The sequence below is a fragment of the Cryptomeria japonica genome, chromosome 3 (genome assembly GCF_030272615.1).
Source record: "Cryptomeria japonica chromosome 3, Sugi_1.0, whole genome shotgun sequence".
Lineage (NCBI taxonomy): Eukaryota > Viridiplantae > Streptophyta > Pinopsida > Cupressales > Cupressaceae > Cryptomeria > Cryptomeria japonica.
The window spans coordinates 661,045,293-661,068,598 of record NC_081407.1 but is presented as its reverse complement, the minus strand read 5'-3'; the positions used below and the strand labels follow the sequence as shown (position 1 = coordinate 661,068,598).

The window sequence follows — 23,306 nt, the reverse complement described above, 5'->3', positions numbered from 1 at the left end:
TGTAAAGTTGAAAACTATTCAAAATAAACTATAAATGGGTTAGGCCAATTAGGAAGACTACTTCGAAGAAAATATCTAAGGGAATAATGGTTCAAACTAAACAAAAAGGAAGAATTTTTTGGGAAACAAAAGTCACAAGTTCAATGTCTTACTATGGGTGAAAAGAACACAAAATTATTTTATCAGTCAAATATGAAACATAAAAGTAAACATAAGATATGGCAACTTCAAAGACAAGATAGGTCCCTTACTAAGGATGATGCCAAGATTGATATGACTGTGGTTTCAATTTTTGAGAATCAAAATAATATTGGTTAGATTAGTTGTAGTAACCCTGAAGGTTTCCTAGAGGTTATACCTAAGGTCGTCACTAATATGGACCTATTCCATCTCACATCTAAAATCTCATTTTAGGTGGTTAAGGATGTGGTTTTCTCTTTTGGAGTTTACAAATCCCTGGGCCTTGATGGGTTCCCCAGGACATTCTTTTAGGAATACTAGGATATTTTGGGGATGAATGTTTATAATGCAACTACTTGGACCTCTTTAGAAGGGGTAAACTTCTTAAACAAATTACTTCAAATTTTATTACTTTGATCCATAAATGTGATGATTTTTCTTCTTTGAAAGACTTTAGCCCCATTCGCCTATGCAATACCTTTCATAAGATTTCATCTAAGACTATGGTTAATAAGCTAAAAAAAGTGTCGCATAAGATGATTTTTGAAAATAAAAAAGGATTTGTTAAGTGAAGACACATATTGGATGTTGTTATTACTACCCATGTATTAGCCCACTCTATGAAACATAGCAATAAATATGGTATGGCCTTGAAGATGGATATATTGAAATATTATGATAGGGTCTCTTGGAACTTCCTCTTTGAAGTTCTAAGAAATTTTGGATTCAAAGGAAAATTTCTCAAGATGATTGTTGAATGTGTTACCTCTCCTATGTTTTCAGTGTTGGTTAATGGATCACTGAAATGAAACTTCTCTTGTGTTTCTAAAGGGTTGTCTCAAGGTGAACCCCTTTCCCCATACTTGTCTATTATTATTGTTGAAGTCTTGGGGAAAAATATTCAAAGATATAGGGACTTTGGAAAGTTAAAAGGCATTAAAGTTGCCTCTCAATTGACCCCTATTACCCACTAGTAGTTTTTGGATGATACTATTATATTTGGACAACCGTATATCTCTAAAGATAAATGGTGGAAGGAAATATTGGATATTTACGTTAAGTTGTTAGGTCAACATATTAATTTTATTAAGAGTAAAATATACTTTCTCAATGTTCCCTTTTCCTCAAAATTAAAAAATTACTAAATTCCTAAGCTATAGTTTTGCTTCATCCTCTAATTCCTATATGGTTCTATCGCTTTTTTTGGGAAGCCCTCCCAACTACTTATGTAATGGTATCATTAAGAGATTTCAGAAAAATATCTCGGGCTAGAAAGGAAAACTCTTAAGCCTTTCTAGTAAAGTGCAACTGGTTAAATCTTGTTTATAGAATATCCCAGTCTATTATCTCTCTTTTCAAATTTTATGGGTGTGTGGAAACTAAAATTAAATAAATTCAAAAGGGTTCTTGTGGAAACATGTGGAAGACAAGAATTGCATAAGCTTGTTGGCTTAGGATGGGGTATGTAAATCTAAAAGGTTGGGAGGGTTAGGAATAAGGAAAATAGGATTATTTAATAGAGCTCTTGTTGCCAAAGTTGGATGGTAGATTATTGAAGGTTTTAAAGATTGGGTCAAAATATTTAGAGCTAAATATCTCAATAATGCCACTATTAATAATATACTTTATGAATTAGAATTACTCTCAAGCTCTTGTATTTGGAATACTGTTCTTAAAATTAGAAATTTGTTGAAAAAGGGGGCAAGGAAAGTAATTGGTGATGGTAGATGTACCATAGTTTGGAATGACCTTTGGTTCAAGGACAAATATCTTCCAAATACTAATTGCTTCAATATAATTAAGAACTTGTTCATTCAAAAAAATGGTATTATCATGCAAGGTAACCTCTCATTACAGGATGGTCATGGGTGATGGAAAAAAAAAAGGATCAGGTAGGGGATTATTGAATTAGTTCTTGAATAATTCTTCTTTCTTTTCTCCCTTAAGGGATGATATGTATATTTGGAGACATCATCCCTCGAGGAATTTTCTGTTAAACTTTCTTATAGAGTAATGGAGGTTGATGCTATTGAACATTTCAATTAGAACCATATTTGGGCTAAAAGTCTTATTCCCAAAATTAACTACTTTTGGTGGGTTACGTCTCATAATAATGTATTGACCACCAATAAATTGAATAAGAGAGGTTTCTTCTTTGTCAATAGATGCATTCTTTATTGCAATGATTTTGAAAGTATTGATCATATTTTTTATACTACCAATATGCTAGTAATTTGTGGTTAGATATTTTTTAATGCCCTTATGATCTCTTGGCCAATATCAAGATATATTAAAGATTTAATGGAGCAATGGAGCCAATGCCTCTTTATTCATCCTATCATCAATAATTTATGGTCCCAAATCCCTTCTTTTGTACCTTGGAATCTATGGAATGAACGAAACAATAGATTTTTTAGGTAGGAGACAAGAAACAACAAGACATTATTCCATATCATTAAACAAGAAATTAAGGAAATTGTTAATGTTGCTTCCTATGGCCCATCTAAAATCATGTCTATCCTTCTCAACCTTTGGATTAAGAAAACATGGGGTATTATACACAATCTTGTTGACTTGGTGGTCGGCACCTCCTTCGGATTCATGATATAGCTTCCTCCCACCTCCCATGGATCCTTAACTCTGGTTGCTCTATAATCCACTAAAATCTCAAGCTTTCGAAGGCATAACAGCAATGGTGATTCCAACAATTGGTATCAAAGCCTTAGGTTCACTATTGGTTAAAGCTTTCTCTAGCTTGGGTAGATTCTACTTTAAGAACACAATGGCAAGGAATGAATCCTCTTCCTCCAAAGCCACATGTTTGATGGAACCAACTATGCCTTCTAGAGCAGAAGAATGGAAACCTATCTGTCCTCCTTAGGTTTTGATGTTTGGATGTTTGTGAAGAATGGGTATACTATCCCTAATGTTCCTCCTACAAATCCAAATGATAAGAAGGAATATGAAAATAATGCCAAGCATGCTATTCTAAGTGGGTTGTCTGATAATGAGTTTGTTAATGTTATGCACTGCTCATGTGCCAAAGAAACTTGGGATAAGTTGAAGAGACTATTTTAAGGTGATGTCAAGGTCAAGGAGGCTAAGATGCAAACCCTAAGAGGTAGCTTGAAGGTTTGAAGATGAAAGATGTAGAAAACATTGTTGATTATCTTCAAAGAGTTGATTAAATGGTAAACACTATTAGAGGACTTGGAGAAGACATATCGAATAAAGTGATTGTCAAAAAGGTACTTAGATCACTCACATCTAAGTATGATACAAATTTTTTTGCAATAGAAGCCAAATATTTGAAATAAAAATTCAATGGATGAGCTATTTGGGTCCTTGACTTCTTATGAGATGAGAACAACTAATGAAGAAACTTCAAAGAAAGAGGCCACTTTAAGCTGCATTAAAAGGGCAAGGAAGAAATCGCTCATGATGAAACTAGTGAAGACTCGGATATAGAAGTTTTAAACTTTGTGAGGAATCTCAAAAGAGGATCCGATAAGTATAAAGGAAAACTACCTTCCAAATGTTTTAACTACAGTAAAATAGGGCATTTTGCTTCAAAATGTCCCTATGGTGAGAATGGTGGAGATGAGAAAAAGAGCATCAGTAGTTCTTTTGGTAAGGATAAAAGAAAGAAATCTTATTGACAAAAAAGAAGAGGCTACTGAGAACAGAACAACATGTATACCTTTGAAGATGATTCTACTAATGAAGAAAGTGCCTCAAAAGAGGGTTCTTGTGAGGATGAAAGTGAAATAAATCTCTTTATGGTACTAGATGAACCGATTGATGGAGATATTGAAGATGAAGACATTGAATCTGAAGTGGACTTAAAAGGTGAAATCATAAGTGCACTTGAGGAATTGAATAAAGAAAGAAGAGAACTCAAGAAGACTAAGTATGTTGTTGTCAAAGAACAAGATCATTTGAAGAAAACCCTGGATGAGACCAAGAAAACAATTTTCTATTTAAAACTCTAGTTGCAAGAGGCCAAGAGGATATGTGAAGTTACATCCTTTGTTTTGATAAAGAAGGAAAAGGAGCATCAAAATATGGAAGAAGAAATTGTAAGGCTTAGAAATGAGCTTGAGAAGCGAAAAGATGAGTTGAATATGAGGAATATGTTGAAATGTGGCGACTGATCAGCAAAGTACTGTACACTCAGCACGTATCCTCGCCGTTTTTTTGTTGATGAAAACCGACATTGTAATAAAACCCTAAAAAGGCCGACTTTGTTTGTTGCCCTAAAAATGCATGTTATAAGTGGCTGGGATGCTTAAGGCATTGTAAGGTTGATGTACTATTTTTGCTGGATAATAAGAAAGATTGGACGGCTGTGTATGGTGGACGTAACCCATTCTGGGTGAACCACGTTAAATCTCTGTGTTATCTGTGTCCTGTTTTATTTCTTTATCTTTTGTATTTAAATCTGCATATAATTGTTAGTTCATATTTGCTTCGGATCTACTTGAAACCCTAACAATTGGTATCAGAGCGAGGTTTTCTGTAAATTGGCAGGACTTTCAGATTTGAGTGGGAGCAATGGAGGATTCCAAATTCAAGGTCGAAAAGTTTAACGGCCAGAATTATCAGTTATGGAAAATGCAGATGGAGGATTACCTGTATCAAAAGGATTTGTGGCGGCCATTGGAAGGAAAGGCAAAGAAACCGACCACAATATCAGATGAAGAGTGGGACATTTTAGATAGAAAGGCACTGGGATCCATTCGATTGTGCCTTGCGGCGTCTGTAGCATTCAATATAACAGAAGCAAAAACGACTGTAGATTTGATGGCAACATTGGCTAAGCTGTATGAGAAACCCTCGGCTTCGAATAAGGTATTTCTTATGAAGCGTTTGTTTAATATGAAAATGAGTGAGGGAGGATCTGTAGCGGAGCACTTAAATGAATTTAATACAATTACCAGTCAATTGTCTTCGGTAAAAATTACCTTTGCAGAAGAGGTTAGGGCTCTCTTGATTTTATGTTCTTTGCCAGAAAGCTGGAATAGCTTGGTTATGGCTGTAAGTAACTCTGTCTCTGGTAAAAATACTTTGGTATTTGATGATATTGTTGGTGTTATCCTAAGCGAGGAAATGCGAAGGAAAAGCACAGGTGAGACTCCAACATCATCGGGTAGTGTTTTGAATGTGGAGAACAGAGGAAGATCAAAGGAAAGAGGAAAAGGCCCTGGGAATGAGAAGTCACGAGGGAAGTCAAAGAAAGGACGCTCTCAATCTAGAGGAAAGAAAGATTGCTGGTACTACGGAAAGCCTGGTCATCTAAAGAAAGACTGTTGGTCTCGGAAAAACAAAGAAGGAGACAAAAATGAAAATGACAGTAAGGAAGCTAATATTGCAAGTAATACTCTACAAGATGCTTTAATCTTATGTTTGGATAATGTTAATGATTCCTGGGTAATAGATTCTGGGGCTTCATTTCATGCTACACCCCATAGAAAATATTTTCTAGATTATGTTCAAGGTGATTTTGGACAGGTATATTTGGGTGATGATGAGCCCTGTCAAATTGTTGGAAAAGGAAAGATAAAGATCAAGTTGCAAAATGGTAATGACTAGTTTCTGCAGGAGGTAAGACATGTTCCTAATTTAAGAAGAAATTTAATTTCTGCAGGGCAACTAGGTAGTGAAGGTTGCATAGTTACCTTCTCAGACAGTATGTGGAAGGTCACTAAAGGATCGTTAGTAGTAGCTAAAGGTGCGAAGGTAGGCACATTATATCTGTGTACTGGTAACACTTACTCTACCTTAGCTGCTACAGATAAAGTTACTGTAGGGAAAACAACAATAAATGTTGCAAGAACAGATTCGATAATGTGGCACCATAGGCTTGGGCACATGAGTGAGAAAGGGATGAAAATCCTTCACTCCAAAAATCTATTGCCAGGACTAAAGAAGATTGATTTAGAGTTCTGTGAAAACTGTGTTTATGGTAAACAGAAAAGAGTCAGATTTCTCAAGGTTGGAAAAGAGAAGAAGAGTGAGAAGTTAGAGCTTGTACATTCAGATGTATGGGGACCGGCTCAGGTATCATCTCTTGGTGGCTCTTGTTATTATGTTATTTTTATTGATGACTCAACTAGAAAAACATGGGTATATTTCCTAAAACAAAAATCAGATGTTTTTGAAACTTTTAAGAAATGGAAAGCTCTGGTTGAGAATGAGACAGGAAAAAAGTTGAAGTGTCTCAGATCGGATAATGGAGGTGAGTATTGCAGCAAAGCATTTGAAGATTACTGTTCCTTAAATGGGATTCGAAAGCAGAAGACAGTTCCAGGAACTCCACAGGAAAATGGTGTGTCAGAGAGAATGAATAGGACCATCATGGAACGTGCGAGGAGCATGAGATTGCATGCTGGATTGCCCTTACATTTTTGGGCAGATGCTGTACATACTGTTGTCTATTTGATAAATAGAGGACCTTCAACCCCTTTGGATGGTGGTATTCCAGAGGAGGCATGGACTGGTAAAAAGGTAAATTATTCTTTTCTAAAAACTTTTGGTTGCGAAGCTTTTGTCCATGTTGATAAAGAAAACAGAACCAAGCTTGATGCTAAATCTCAGAAATGTACCTTCATTGGATATGGGATAGATGAATATGGCTATCGGTTATGGGATTTTGAAAATAAGAAAATAATTAGAAGTAGAGATGTTATATTCAATGAGAAGGTTATGTATAAAGAACAGATGCAGGAAAAGAAGCATGAACAGGACAAACAAGAATATGTGGTGTTGGATGAGATTCCTGAAAATGAAATGCCACAGGTACCTGATGCTCAGCAACAACAGATTGTCCCACAAACTCCTGCAAGTGTTAGACATTCTACGAGGACAAGTAGACCCCCTGAAAGATTTTCTCCTTCTTTGTATTCTATTTTATTAACAGATTCTGGTGAACCAGAAGAATATGAAGAAGCAATGCAGGTGGATGCCAAACAACAGTGGCAACTAGGCATGAAAGAGGAGATGGACTCCTTGATGAAAAATAAGACTTGGGACTTAGTCCCTTTACCTGCAGAAAAAAGAGCCTTGCCTAACAAATGGGTTTATCGGCTGAAGGAGGAGGAAGGAGGTCAGAAAAGATATAAGGCCAGACTTGTGGTAAAAGGTTTTGCACAGAAAAAGGGTATAGATTATGATGAAATATTTTCTCCAGTTGTAAAAATGACTTCAATTAGAACTGTACTTAGTCTTGTGGCTGCAGATGATTTACATCTTGAACAATTAGATGTCAAAACAGCTTTTCTCCATGGAGATTTGGAGGAGGAAATTTACATGTTGCAACCACAGGGATATGAGGTCAAAGGTAAGGAGAACTTGGTGTGCAGGTTGAAGAAAAGTCTGTATGGCCTAAAGAAAGCACCCCGACAATGGTATTTAAAATTTGATAGTTTCATGGCTGAACACGGTTATCATAGATGTCATTCTGATCATTGTGTATATTTTAAGAGATTTGATAATGGCAGTTATATTATCCTGTTGCTTTATGTTGATGACATGCTTGTTGCTGGGTCTAACATGCAACATATAAATGATCTTAAACAAAAATTAGCCAGGTCATTTGCTATGAAGGATTTGGGTGCAGCTAAGCAAATTCTCGGTATGAGGATTACACGGGACAGGAAAAATAGAACCTTGAATTTGTCCCAAAGTGAGTATATAAAGAAGGTGTTGAAAAGATTTAACATGCAGGATGCAAAAGCAGTTAGTACACCTTTGGCTAGTCATTTCAAATTGACTAAGGAGATGTGTCCAAAGGCACAGGAAGAGGTTAATAAAATGTCTAACATCCCGTATTCATCAGCTATTGGCAGTCTGATGTATGCAATGGTATGCACAAGGCCAGATATTGCACATGCAGTGGGAGTTGTGAGCAGGTTTATGAGTAATCCGGGTATGGAACATTGGAATGCTGTGAAATGGATTCTTCGGTATTTGAAAGGAACTACTACGAAGGCATTATGTTTCAAAGGATCTAATGCTGCTCTAAGTGGATTTGTTGACTCTGATCTGGCAGGTGATATTGATTCACGGAGGAGTACTACAGGGTATGTTTTTACTATAGGGGGAACTGCAGTCAGTTGGATTTCTAGGCTGCAAAAGGTTGTTGCACTTTCAACCACTGAAGCTGAGTATGTTGCTGCTACAGAAGCCAGCAAAGAGATGATTTGGTTGCAATGTTTTCTGAAGGAATTGGGTCAGACACAAGAGGATAGCCCATTGTATACTGATAGCCAGAGTGCCATTCATCTTGCGAAGAACTCTGCTTTTCATTCAAGGACAAAGCACATTCAGCTTAGGTACCACTTCATTCGGACTATTTTGGAGGAGGGTCAGTTACGGCTTGAGAAGATTCACACAAGTGAGAATCTTGCCGATATGTTCACAAAGGCAGTTCCACAAGAGAAGCTGATTTCTTCATCAGTTTCTGTTGGTCTTCTTGATTAATAATTGTGGAATTTATACCAGTCAAGTCCTAGTGTTTTATCCAGCGGATGTTGCATGTACAGTGGTGTCATGTAGTATCAGTCTCCAAGTGGGAGATTGTTTGGTGTGGAGCCTGATCAGTCTCCAAGTGGAGATTGTTGAAATTTTTTTGCCGTTTTTTTGTTGATGAAAACCGACATTGTAATAAAACCCTAAAAAGGCCGACTTTGTTTGTTGCCCTAAAAACGCATGTTATAAGTGGCTAGGATGCTTAAGGCATTGTAAGGTTGATGTACTATTTTTGCTGGATAATAAGAAAGATTGGACGGCTGTGTATGGTGGACGTAACCCATTCTGGGTGAACCATGTTAAATCTCTGTGTTATCTGTGTCCTGTTTTATTTATTTATCTTTTGTATTTAAATCTGCATATAATTGTTAGTTCATATTTGCTTCGGATCTACTTGAAACCCTAACAGAATAAATATGAGAGAAGAACTAAAGCTTTGTACAAGATGTTGAGCAATCAAAAGCATTTTAAAGATACAAGTGGTATAGGTTTTGAAGTAGGATAGAGTTCTAATAGCAAAGACACATCTGGCAAGGAGATACAATTTACTTCTTCAAGTGAAAGTAAAGAGAAACAAACCTTTATAGTCAGCAAAGATACTGGAAAGAAGGCCTATGCTAAAGCTACAAGAAATCAGCGTGTGAACCAGAATGCTCAAAACTAGAAAGCTCACACATCATATCGGAATGCAAATCTCAAAGATAAGTTGAAGGTAGATAATGAAGGGTTCACAAAAGTCAATAGCATGAGAGGAAGACACTCAATGAGACAAATATTTGCCAGTCCAAAGCAACAAGATTGATATGTACCCAAATTTCATGGTTACCATTATCGGTGTAATAAGTTTGGTCATAGAATCGCTGAGTGTAGGTTGATGCATAAGTGCCCTACTAGTTTTGAAAGTAGAAATTCATTTCCTGCACTCCGTGAGATAAATGTCACTTGTTATCAATGTAATAGTTTTGGTTATATGAGTTATGAATGTAGCAGAAGTCAGTCGATATCCTACAATAGGTTTTGAAATTCATCATTCAATGTCAATGTGAAGTGATACCATTGTCAAAAGTTTGGCCACATTGTGAAGCACTACAAACTTAGGACTTCTAAGGAAAGGAAGCTTGTACCGGATCAGAAACCATAAGCAAAACCAGAATACAAAATTACAACTAACAAGAAGAAGGAAGTCAACCCAGTTTGGGTTGAGAAAGATAAGAATAAAGCAGAGTCAAGTTTGATTGTGCTGACTACCCTACATGCAGAAAAAAAAATTATGGGTTGTAGACAATGGATGTTCCAATCACATGACCGGAGACAGAAACAAGTTTATTAAGTTTGAAGATTAGAATGGAGGTTCAGTAAGATTTAGAGACAACTCTTTCATCAAGATAAAAGGAAAAGGATTCCTGAACATAGATGGGGAGTTAAAAGCATGTGACATTTACTATGTGGAAGGCCTACAGCATAATCTACTAAGTGTAAGTCAAGTGTGTGACAAAGGATACAAATTCACATTTGACTCTACTGGTTGTCAGATAAGGAAGGAGAATACTGGATAGATGGAAATGGTTACAATCTAAAAGAATGCTATGTGTCCCAAAGCATGATGGGACAAGTATATGTAATTTGGCTATAGCACAAAAGATTGGACCATGTAAATTTTGGTAATTTGGTCAAAGTAAGAAAGAAAGGTTATGAGAGATGTATACCATCAATTATCAAACCGGCGAGTACTTTTTGTGATGAATGTCTAAGAGGAAAGAAAACAAAGGTAACCTTCAAAACTAAAGAACATAATACCTCAAGGCCCTTAGAAGTTGTGCATATAGATCTATGTGGTCCACCCAGGACAAGAGCTTTAGTCAGTGAAAGATACTTCATTTTGTTCATTAATTATTTCTCAAGAATGACATGGGTTAATTTCCTACATGGAAAATCACAAGCATATGAGAGGTTCTAAATGTTCTGGAAGATGGTTGAGATAAAAAGTGGATGCAAGCTAAAGTGTTTGAGATCTGACAGGGGTGGTGAGTTCACATCAAATGAGTTTGTGGACTACTATGAGAGGCATGGAATCAGAATATAGCATTCGGCCCCAAGAACACCACAACAAAATGGTATTATAGAAAGGAAAAATTGGACTGTCAAGGAGATGGAAAGAACTATGTTAAATGAGGAAAACATATTGGATATGTATTGGAAGGAAGTAGTACATACTATTGTATATACGCTGAACCAGGTTCAGCTGAGAGAAAATAGCAGAATGACACCTTATGAATTATGGTATAACTAGAAGCCATTAGTTAAATACTTCAAAGTATTTGGAAGTAAAAGATTCATCAAGAGAGATGAAGATGGTATAGGTGGTTTTGACTCTAGGAGTGATGAAGGAATTTTCCTGGGTTACTCCACTCATAGCAAGGCCTACAAATGCTAAAATAAAAGATTGAGGAGAGTCATTGAAAGTGTGCATGTAAGAGTTGATGAAAATTTGCATAAAGGAAGATAAACATAGAGTTACCAGTATGATGACTCATGTGATGATGTTGAAGTGCAGTTAGGAAGTGAACTAGATGAAGTTCCTTGAAATGCCCCAAACAAATGTATAGAAAAATCATCTGGAAGACTAGATTATAGGAAATAAAAATGATGGTGTTCAGACAAGAAGAACACTTGCTCAAAACAATGAGCAAGTAAATTTTTGCCTCATGACTAAAATGGAACCCAAAATATTTAATGAGGCCAGCAAAAGTGAAAAATGGATGGATGAAATGCTAGAAGATTTGCAATGGATTAAAAAGAACAATATTTGGGAATTAGTTATTAGACTAGAAAATAAGAATATCATTGGTACTAAATGGATCTACCAGAACAAGATAAACAGAGAAGGTAAGATTGTTAGGCATAAAGAAAGGTTAGTGGGCAAAGGGTATTCTCAAGTCGAAGTAATAGATTTTGAAGAAACTTTTCCACCAATGGAAAGACTTGAGGCCATTAGGATGTTTTTAGCATTTAATGCCTACAAAGGATATAAAGTATATCAAATGGACATTAAATCTACCTTCTTGAATGGTAACTTGGAAGAAGAAGTCTACATAGAACAACCAGAAGGAATTATGCTGCATAATGATGAAACCTTTGTATGTCGATTGAAGAATGCATTATATGGTTTGAAGCAGGCTCCAAGAGCATGCTATGGTTAGATAAATATTTTAAGGTGCAAGGTTTTAGAAAGGGAAATGTAAATAGTAATCTATACATCAAACTAGATGGAAATCACATGATCATTATGGTTGTATACATGGATGACATAATTTTTTGAGGTAACAAAGATACCTTATGTAAAGAGTTTGCTAATCAAATGAAGTTAGATTTTGAGATGTCAATACTTGGAGAGCTGTCATGCTTTCTTGGTTTACAAATTTCTCAGCAAGAGAAAGGAATATTTATGTCTCAAACCAAGTATGTCAGAGATGTGTTGAAGAAGTTTCAAATAGAAGATATCAAACTAGTAAGTACCCCCATGGTGACTAGATGCAAGTTGAATAAGCTTGATGAGTCATCGGTTGTGGATCGTACCTTGCATAGATCCATGATAGGTAGTTTATTATATCTTACTGCTTTGAGACCGGATATAGTGTAGGTGGTATGTATGGTGGCAAGATTTCAAGCGGCATCCAAACAGTCACATATGAATGAAATTAGAAGAATATTTAGGTACCTACAAGGGACACTTAGTTATAGCCTATGATATCCAAAGCAAGGAAATTTTACTTTATAGGCCTACACTGATGTTAATTGGGTAGGTTGTATTGATGACTAGAAAAGAACAAGTGGTGGAGTATTTCTCTTAGGTAACCAATTAGTTTCATGGCACAACAAGAAGCGAGTTTTAGTTTCCCTTTCTACTCCTGAGGCTAAGTATATTAGTGTTGCTACAAGTTGTTTTCAAGTGTTATAGATGAAGAATACTCTCAAGGGCATTTCTATATAGTATGATAACTCAAGTGCAATCAACATTTCTAAGAATCTCATTATGCACTCAAGGACAAAGCACATTGCCATCAAATACCATTTTCTCTAGGAAAAGGTTGTAGACAAGGAAGTTAAGGTAGAATATGTCCCTACTAGTGAACAAGTGGTTGATATCTTCACAAAACCTCTTCCGGTAAACAAATCTGGGTGTTTATGCCATAAGTTAGGACTTGTTATTCCTACCTCATACACTTAAATATGTATGGAGATCTATAGTTCAGGGGGAGTTTACAGTCATACTTTTTATCCCTTGGACCATAAGCTACACACAGGAGGAGAGTATACATCACCAGATCATTTGTGATTGTAATAGTTGTGTTAGTTTCCTCTTCAATTCATAGGGTGGTAGGATACTCAATCGGCAGGGAAGTTTATAATTTTTATAGTTGTGTCACTTGTGTATTCAATTCACCAACTCAGAAAAATTTTGGTACAAAAAGAGAAAATTAGTTTTTTATGTTGTAATACCAGCAGGTTTGAGACTGTGGGAAGTTGTCTATTCAATTTATCTATCTACCAAAGTCACAATCACCTTAACCAAGAGAGTGACTTCCTAGGGGGAGACCATGCTCCTTAGTCTGTGTTTGTGTGGTTTGTTTTTTAGTGTATTAATTTGTACTAATAAACATCACAAATTGGACTATCAGGTAAGAGGGAAAGTAGTTTAGCCTACTAGGAGACATAGCAAAGGGGGAGTACTCAGAAAAATTCCCTAGCCCTTTGTCATTATTGTCAAAGGGGGAGAGATACTCAGTTGTGTATGATATGAGAGTTGACATCAATGCCAAAGGGGGAGATTGTTGGCATTATGTTGTCTTTGATGTCAACTAGTGTAGCATGTTGGGGAGATTGTTGGCATTGATATAGCATGTTATCGGTATTGGGTGAAGCCGGTATGCAAGATAGAGATTGTCAGCATGGTTGTCATGGATGTTACCGGTATGTAGGAAGGTGTCCGGTCAATTGGTAAGCATGTCCACCAGTGAGTAAGCATGGGAAAGAAAGAAACAACTTGAAAAGAAGACAAATAAGAATTGAAGAAAACAAATTGAGAAGTTGCCAAATCATACAGATTGAAGAGTGAACACAAAACCGGAACTAGTCTAGGTTTTCAGGATCTAACCGATAGAAAAGAGTATTCCATGACATAAAGGTTAACCAATTAATGTATACCAATAGTGTGGCTTGTCGGTGATTGAGTTTGAACCGACACAATCAAGTGAACTCGATGCTGACATAGATAGCAAGTGGACTCTAGGTGGCAAACATTCAATGGTAAGAGAATAATGCATCAACTGTGAGAATCATGAACTGAGTGCAGAATATTGCGGCTCGGAATAGATCGAAAGGAAATAGCTGGGTCAACAAAAATCAAGGCAGATGAAGATGATCAAATTTGCTAAACATAATAAATGCACATTGGAAGTATCAAAATGGTGGTGATTATTGATTTGTTGCAAGCTCTCAATCCCATAAATAAGATCTAATTTGATCTGATATGGATTGGGGTCAGTAAAGAAAACCTTAGGCGCAAAAAGTTTAAAATTTAGTTTTGGTGAGAAAGCATGGATATAAAAATACAAATCGAAGGTCTAAGTTGATGATGTTGCATGAGATATTGATGAAAAGGTGAGTTTATGTGAGGTGAGAGAAGCTTAGTCTAAGTGTGATAGAAAAATATTGAAGTGATTGTGTGTTGAAAAGAACTGGTAAGAAAGGTGTAACCAACAAGGGTTGAGGTTACCAGTAAATGGTTAAAATGTATTACAGTCTGTTAAGCTAGTAGTGTCTGAACTGGTAAGTCAGTAGTAGTGAGATAGATGAGAGTTAAACCTGAAGAAATAACTAGTTGGAGGTGTTACAAAATTCATTTGTTACAAGGTGTTTTTCATTGTATTAAGTTTAATTTCATTGTATATCACTTATGGGGTGCTCGGTTTAGGGATTGGTGCTCAAAATAGTTTAGGGGTGGGTGCTCCTTTGGGTAGGTTCCCATAAAATGCTAGGGGTTGGTGCTCCTTGGTTTGGTGCCCTAAATCATTGTAACTATTATTTTCATTATGACGTTGTATTGGAGCAATAGATCTCTAGTAGCATTTCTCACTAAGGTTTTTCCCACAATGGGTTTTCTTCGTATATCCTGTGTTATGTGATGTACTTTTGTGTGTGATTTCTTTTTATGGTTTTCACTCTTTACTGGTAGCACACCCTTCTTGAAATTGTTTAAAATCACTAATTCATCCCCCTCTCAATGATATCTTATGTTCTACAATTGGTTTCAAAGTGCCAGGTCATAGGTTTGAATCCCAGGAGGTACCCTTAGAATCCTCCATTGGTGCAGAGGGGGGAGCCCTTGGAATACTCAATAGGTATTGAGGGGGGATTGTTGACTTGATGGTCAACATCTCCTTCAGATTCATGACATGGCTTCCTCCCCCCTCTTTTGGATCCTTAACTCTAGCTGCTCTCCCATTCACTAACAGCTCGAGCTTTTGACATAACAATAACGATGATTCCAACAAATCTAATGAGAACCAATTGGAATAAAATTATTTTATGGAAGGAATTTATTTGGTCCCCTTTGGAGAATGATTGGATTAAATGTATTTTTTATGGCTACTCTAAAGCCAACTCGGCGATCTCTAGTATGGGAGGTATCATAAGGGATGACAGAGGATTCTTAATTAAGGTATATTGTGTGAACTTGGGTAGGGGATCCAATAATAGAGTGGAAGATTTTGTTGCATGGAAAGGTCTCAAAAGACTAAGCCAGGTGAACTATCAAGATGTCATACTTGAAGGAGGTTCAAAGTTGATTGTTGACTACCTAAATCACAAAGTGGGTACTCCGTGGGAGATAAGAAGAATTTTTTAACAAAGTAGAGTAATAATGGATCAATTTTTTAATATCAAATTTTAGCATATATTTAGGGAGAACAATAGGGCTACTAATGAAGCTACCAATTATGGCCTTAACTTCAAAGATTGGGCATTCTTTAAATTCAGTCAAAGCCCTACCATACTTAGAGAGATATTATCTCATGAAAGAAGTAAGTATTATTTGAAAGACTTTCTTTCCTTTATTGGTAATCATGACACGACTAGCAAATAAAAACTTAAACTGGGAAACATAAAAATGCACCAAAAGTATTCAAATTCAAAAACTAGGTGTTGAGTTGGATGTTGATGTTGCTTTTGGGTTGCATGTTAAGCTAGAAGATTTCTTGGACTCCCCTTATCATGGGAGAATTAAAAGATAATAAGTTTTCATATATTAAAAAGTAGTCATATCACTATTTGACTTTTAATGTCATGTATGGTGATATTATTAGATGGAATGACAGTGAATTAAATTTTCCTCCCCATAAGATATATCATTTAGGAAAAAAATATAACTTGTGCAAAGTGGATTGACTGTCATATTAAATTTTGCCTTAATCACTATTAATTTTTATTTTGTGGGGTATGGTACAAGTTTGGTGAGTCTTCACTATGTTGTTTCTAGATACCTAGCTTGAATAATGTTGAGCCAACCTATGATATGGGGGAACCACTGAAAAGGTCAAAGTCTAAGGACCGAATTCAAAAAAATGAGGAGGTGTGGGACCTATTCCATAAGGCTGGGATTAATCCCTTCATTTTGCCATGAAGGGCTATGGCAGGGCCCTTCTATCAAGATTTTACAAATCTTGGCAAAAAGGGGAAGTTACCATAGACAACATTACCTTCATCATTACCCTTGACCTCATTGTAAAGGTGATAGGTTTAAATAATGATGGGAAGAAGGTAAAAAAGAAGAGCTTAGGAGATTACAAAGACTACCTAAAAAATTTCTTTAAGAAGGGGGGAAAGTCGGTGGTGATACAAAATGGCTATGACCGTTCTGATCCTTCCTACACCCTATGCCATGGTAAGCTATTATGTGATGAAATATTTCACCCTTGAAGGATGTTATACCATTGTGCATGAGTATCATTTTCAAATTCCTAATCATATTAGGCATGGTGAAAAAATTAATATACCCTACTATCTATTTACATCTTTGTCTACGAGTATTTTGAAAGGGGTTATGCCCTTGCTCCACCAAGGGCCAATACATGCACTTTAATAGTATTCCTTCGACTATTGTCCCCATTGAATTCATTTTCTTACACTTATTGGGAACCTCGTGGCCATGGAAGATTCCACTTGCTCTTCTATTTGTATTGATTTAATTGAGACAAAACCCTTACCAATAGAAGAGCTCATTCTCACTTAAAAGAAGAAATGCAAAAAACCCAAAGAGGAGTTGACCACCTAAGCTCTTGAGGTGGCCCTTTTAAGAACTACCCAAAAAATGCAAAGTTGACACCCCCAAAAATACCCTGATTAAAGAAAGAAAAAATAGAAAGGATTCTAGTAAAAAAAAAATTACCATCGACTTGGAAATGGAAGATTCTAAAGAGGAGGATATTAGGAAAGACCATGATAAATACGATGCTAGCTCCAGGGAGAGGCTTTCTTCTTGTATTATTGTAAAGGAATAAGAGGGTAAATTTGAATGAAAGAGGCTTCCCCTAAATTAGCTAAGGTTTTTACTCTTGATTAGAATTAGGATTCCTCCACTGAAGACTCGGAGGGTGAAGATTTACTAGAGGTGGAAGAGGAACAAGAAATTTATAGTAGGATTAAATTGGAGGACACAAGAGAGACTAAGGATGAAAAAGAACATTCTTATCATAGGTCCCCTTTCCTGGTCAACTACGGAGATGATGAGATGGTGTCATTCTCTCAAGATTATCCAATTGAAAAGAGATTTGTTCTATCCAATTAGAAAGATAGATTATTAACTTCCAAGTTAAATTCATTAGTCTCAAATCCAAGGTGGGAGAATACAAATAGGGTTATAGAAAGATGGGGGATGCCTTGAATTCTCTCTATGTTATCAGTGATGGAGTTATGCATAAGGAAACTAATGAATTTGTTTCAAGTCAGAGTAAAATGAAGAAAAAATATTGAAAATTTTAAAGTAAGGACAATGTACAAGTTGGTGAGTAGAATAAGGTAGACTTGGACCAAGAGACATGGCAAGAGTAGATGAAAATATTGGTTAGAAATTGGAACCCCCTTCGTGACAATTAGGTTATTTCTCAAGTAGTGTGAATGTGGTGTTTCTTTTTTCCATGATTATAGTTTTAGATAGTTATGGTAGTGTTAGTTGTTGGCTTATGATGCAAAATGTTAATTTTCTAGATTTGTGGTTTATAGGCCCCCCTAATACTATTAATAACTTTTATTTAGGAACTATCATTATCTCTTAACTACTTTTATCTATTATCTGTCAGTTTGGTTTGTTCTTATACTAGTCTTTCTGCTAAAGTTATTATGGGTTGCTACTTAGGTTAGTATATTTTTTATTACTTACGAAGTGTAGCTTTTGTGTTTTGTTTTGGATACCTGGTTGTGTGATGAAAAAACTATTTTCTTGCTCTCTATTTTTGTGTTTTTGTGAGGGTTCAGAGCCCTTCCCTTCCTAAATTAATAAAAAAACATAAGTCGTTCTTTAAAAATATAAGATAGTGTTATAGTGGAACTAATTCGCTATAATTTTTTCTTTAAAACTAGAGATTCTACTATGAATAAAAAAGTCAGATGTCTTGTTTATTAACTAAAAGCCTATATGTGTTCAATTTTTAGTTAGATAAAATGGAACATTATTTAATAATTCCGTAACATACAATGATCATATATAATTACATATATGAAGAGTAATTATATTTGAAAATATAGAGTGGCATTCTTCAACATAAATATAACCAATAATTTATTTATTTTAATTTGATGTCTTTTTATCATATTCTATGGCTGATTATTAAGATGGGATAGTACAAATCTAAAATTTTGGTGAAAATAACTTCTGTAATCAAACTAAGAAATATTCAATTAAACATTTAACATGTTATAATTAAAAAAATATTTTATTAAATGATTAAATGTTTACAATATCTATGATTTATTCTTGTTGAACTATTGAAAAGTAGAAAGTAAAGAATAAATATTTAAATTTTTAAAAAGATAAAAATAAATAAAATATAAAAAAATTACCATTAGAAAGTTTATACGTATTTTAAATTTTTTTGGGTCATATATAAGTATAAAATTATAATTTACTTATATAACTAACTTAGTGACGAGAATAACAAATTCATATAGATTTTATAGTTTAAATAAAATAAAAAATAAAAGATCTAGTACATCAATAATATGAAATAAAATACGATCTTTCTGTAATGACATTTTTATTATACTATATTATTAACAATCTGATGATTCATTGTCTCAAAACTCCAAATAGAATTTTAAAACTTCTTAAATCTATACTCTTCCAAACCCAAAAATTAAGCAAACTGTGTACCTGGAGTGTCGATCACATTTAATATTCGGCCATCCTTCCACGTACTCTGCGCCATCTTACACTCCTTCGTAACAGACCGAAAGCTCCGAATGGACTTGAAGTCATTTCGCTCAAGGATGGAATTACCAGTTGAGCTCTTCCCATTGCCTGTACGCCCCATCAAAACTAGACTTGTGCTTTTGGCTTCCATTCTTGATTTGCCCAATAGAACTGCAAGTTAAACACAAAAGCTCAATAGTGTCCTCAAGCATTCAGAGAGGAGTTAAAAACAAACCAATTTCCAACATACCCAGCTCAGTAATATCAAGCAGATCGTTAGTCTGTGCTATGCTTGAAATCCTGTGAAAGTCCACCGCTTTGTGTTAGAAGTAAGAGAGGATTGCACGAAACGAATAAATTTGCCAAAGTTGATGGGACGTAAAGATTCTTTAAATATTCGAAACAAAGAATGTATTCTGAGATGACAGAGAAAAGATGAAAACATTGAAGGAATTGTTCTTTGATGGTGTACGAAAGAGAAAAGAAAGGAGAATAGACAAAATTAAAGGCTTAGCTTAAGAATAAGGTATCCGAATCGAAATTTCCTCTCCACAGACAAATAAGAATAACTTTCTTTTTTTTTGGTTGATATTTATTATTCTGATCTTCACTTTTTTGGTGAAAGTTGGGCATCTATCTGTTCGAGGACATGAGAACATATGTTCTCACTTTATTAGAGGTTAAATATCAATATTCGAACTTACAGCTATGAATGCCATATATGGTCTGTAGAATTAATCTAAAATAATAATATTACTAAACATAAGAAATATTTTTTTAAAAGACTTTGAAACTCTTTAACAAACATTGACTACAGAGATAAATATTTTAATCAAGAAGTCATCAGTGGTCCAACGACATTTAAATGATAGCTGGTAGAACTAATCTTGGAAATTAGCAAAGCTCACCAGATTCTTCTTTTTGTCTTCAAAGTTTTTTTTCTTGTTTCCTCGGATGTGAGTACTTGGTCCAGCTTGTCCATTATTCAAAAGTAGTTTAGCTTCTCTTCACAGAGGTCCTTAACTTTTCAGCGAGGATATGGATAACCTTAAACACCCTTTAAAAGATACTTCTAATATTTTTCACATCTTATTCTATCGTAAATGTTTTTACCTTCCTTGTCTTATTTCTATTTGTTTTAGTTATGTCCACCTTATCATCGAGGTCTGTTTGGATGACACTCAATTTCATTTTGTTGTTTTCATATTTTGTGGAATTGCTCCCCATTCTTTCATAATTTTAATCTGCTACAATTGTTGAATCTTGACCTGTCCACCCAGCTTATCTTATACAATTTTAAATATCATTATAATGCAATTAATCTCAATAGAGAACCATTTAGTTATCTTATATTGAAAATAAAAAATGTCACTAACAATGTCCAAAATCTTCAGTATGTTTTTGGAATTGAAAGTACTAGATATTAGGAGGGGAAACTCGATAGGAATTTTAGCAATAGGGTAACCGATACAAGAAAAAGAGATTTCCTCTTATAATTTCACTACCTTAACATTTTCTATTTTCTCTTTTTTAATAGACTTGTTCCCCTCCTAATTAATCAAATTAATGACTCATTTTATTTTCAACAATTTCTTATCTATTAATGTTACAAACTTTTATTTTCCTTACCTTCTAGTGAGGCTTTTCTCCTTTCTCTCAACTTTGGTTCTAGGATTAATCTCTCCTTTGACAACAATCCTTTTGTCCATCTCATTAGTCGAATACCTAGAGTCCTAAGACCAAATAATTGGAAAATTTTGTTTCACTTTTTGCTTTTGCCACTTGAGAGTATTTTCCATATCCTTAATTTCTCTTGTAGGACAAGACACCTTGGAAATATCTATTTTAAATTGAATCTTCAATGTCTTATTCAGCTACCCAATCCTCAATAAATTCATAATCCTAATCCTCCAAGCATTTCTTAGTAGATGTATACTTGATGCTATCCTTCTTACCATTTTATAGTTCTTTATTTTTCTAAGAGTTTCCCTATGAAGATCATAGATTTCATTAATAATAGAGTAATCCTTTTATAATGGACAAGTCGTTTTAGATTCCTCTCATTCTCAAAGATAAAGTGTGCTAGCAACATGAAAAGATAGAAATAAAAAAATATTAAAATTATGAATGAAATGATTTAAGAAATTAAAATTGTACCTATAGATACTCTAATTTAACTACTGTCAAGGGTCACATACCTTATGATCAGCTCCACAATCACAAAAAATGTGCGTTTGATGGAATTTATCTCATATTCAAATTGAAGATTCACCTACTCAATCCTTTCATTTCCCTTAAATAAAATATAGATAGCCTCCTCACCCACCTCTTAGTCTTCATAGATTTTTTTACCAACCATAGGAGCATCCATAGGAATAGACAAATCTTTTAAAACCCAAAAATATATTTTTCTATTTAATTTTGTTAAGGTTAGGGAGAATAAAATTAAATGTAATCTTCTAATAGGTCTCCATATACTTTGGATTTTTTTCAAAGGGACATAGGGAGTTAAAATAATTTAATATTTGTGGTCAATGTCTAAAGCTAATGTAATTTCCATGAATGCATGCATACTATTTTGATTAATAAAAGCGAGATAGGTCGGTACCCTTACATATCCGCATGGCGACACCAAGAGTGCATGAGGAATGCACAACTAGCAAAAAAAAACCCACCAAAAAACAACCAAAACCTAGTAGGGTGATGAAAGAGCCAACAATTAAACTAAAAAACCAGCAAAACACAGGAGAAACAAAGAAACCACAAAACATAGAACAGTCACCCAACAAAAACACAAAGAGATGGTCTAGTACATGGGGCTACCTTTTTCCTACCAATCCTACAACAAACTTAGCACTTTATCAAAAAAAGACTATTTTTCTCAACCCAATCCCAAAATTAAAGGAGACCAATTTGTGGAATACAAGGTGGGTTTAACTAGAGATGATGCGAGGCCAAAACCTGAAGCTAGGGACTCCATATGTTTTCTTTCCTTTTCCATTTTCCTTTCCATCTCAGTCTGGATAGTATATAGGGAGGCATTGTGCATACTAGCCGCATTCCTACAAGCAATGTTAACCACCTCAATTTTTTTGTTGAGGGACTCTTGGGATTTCTTGACCTCATCCAACTTGAGCTTGGTCCCTGCTATCTTGATCTTGGAGTCCATATCTTCAATCTTCTTGCTCACCTTATCCCACTGCCACATAAAGCCAACAAGGTCATTGACAATTTTCCATATTTTGTCCTTTCCCATTTCATCTACCCTGGCTTCAACACCAATTGGTACCTCTAGTTGGTTGATCTTCCTAATGGTTACATTCATCTGCACAAAGAGCCTTTTTAATAAGTCATCCTATCTTTGCACATCCTCATATAGGTCCTTTGCAATTTTAGTAAGAACCAAGATAGAGCTCAGGAGCTTAGTATTAGCAGATTAGGGAGGGTTTATGGAGAAGGACTAGGGTTAGCACTAGTATTAGAAGTGGACCAATTAGACCCCATGGCTCTCAAAGATTCCAAATCATCTGAGGAGAGAGACATGAAGCAAAAATCCTCGCCAATATCCACATTATTATGCATCTTAGACTAGGTATTCACATCTTGGTCCTTTTTGGTGGCAACAATGGCCTTAAATTTGACCATTCTCATAGGTTTTTTCTAGTGGACATTTTCGAACCCGAATATGAAACTTCTCCAAAATTGGAAGGGGTGATAATAATATCAACATATAAACTAGGGTTATAAGCGGACCCAATCTCAATAGAGGGGATCCCACCAAAGTTGGATAAAGCCAAATGTAAATCGTATGTAATCTATGAATGAGACCCTGATAGAGAGGGGGTTTACCCTTAGCAATAGTTTTAGAAACAAATAGAGATAAAGAGGATAAGACCCAATAGGGAAAATTTATTCTTACCCCATGGCAAAGATGATTTAACATGAGGAAAATCTACAAATGGAACCACCTCCTTCTAGATAGTAGGAAGTTCTTGCCTGTTATAACCTCTTTGAAGCCTAGAAACCCCTTCACTAGGTTCAAAGAATCATTCAAAATACACCTTATAGTTCTCTTTGGAATTTTTGTGAAATGAAATTCCATTGAGGGCCAGCTTGGTCACCTTTACAGTGG

The 23,306-nt window shown here is 35.2% G+C and overlaps 1 protein-coding gene and 1 long non-coding RNA gene across 2 annotated transcripts in view; both read right to left on the bottom strand.

The window, feature by feature from the left end:
• Nucleotides 1–19,190, bottom strand: part of LOC131068400 (immune-associated nucleotide-binding protein 1) — a 151,436-nt gene extending 132,246 nt beyond the window's left edge. The window contains exon 1 of the mRNA XM_059217623.1: nt 19,136–19,190. Coding sequence (XP_059073606.1) covers nt 19,136–19,190 — 55 coding nt within the window. The remainder of the gene's footprint in view (nt 1–19,135) is intronic.
• A 44-nt stretch (nt 19,191–19,234) lies between these two features.
• LOC131874664 (uncharacterized) lies at nt 19,235–19,544 on the bottom strand. Its single transcript, XR_009372077.1, has 2 exons — nt 19,425–19,544; nt 19,235–19,345 (listed from the first exon to the last, which is right to left on the bottom strand). It is a non-coding gene; the product is annotated as an uncharacterized LOC131874664 (long non-coding RNA).
• Nucleotides 19,545–23,306: the final 3,762 nt, after the last annotated feature.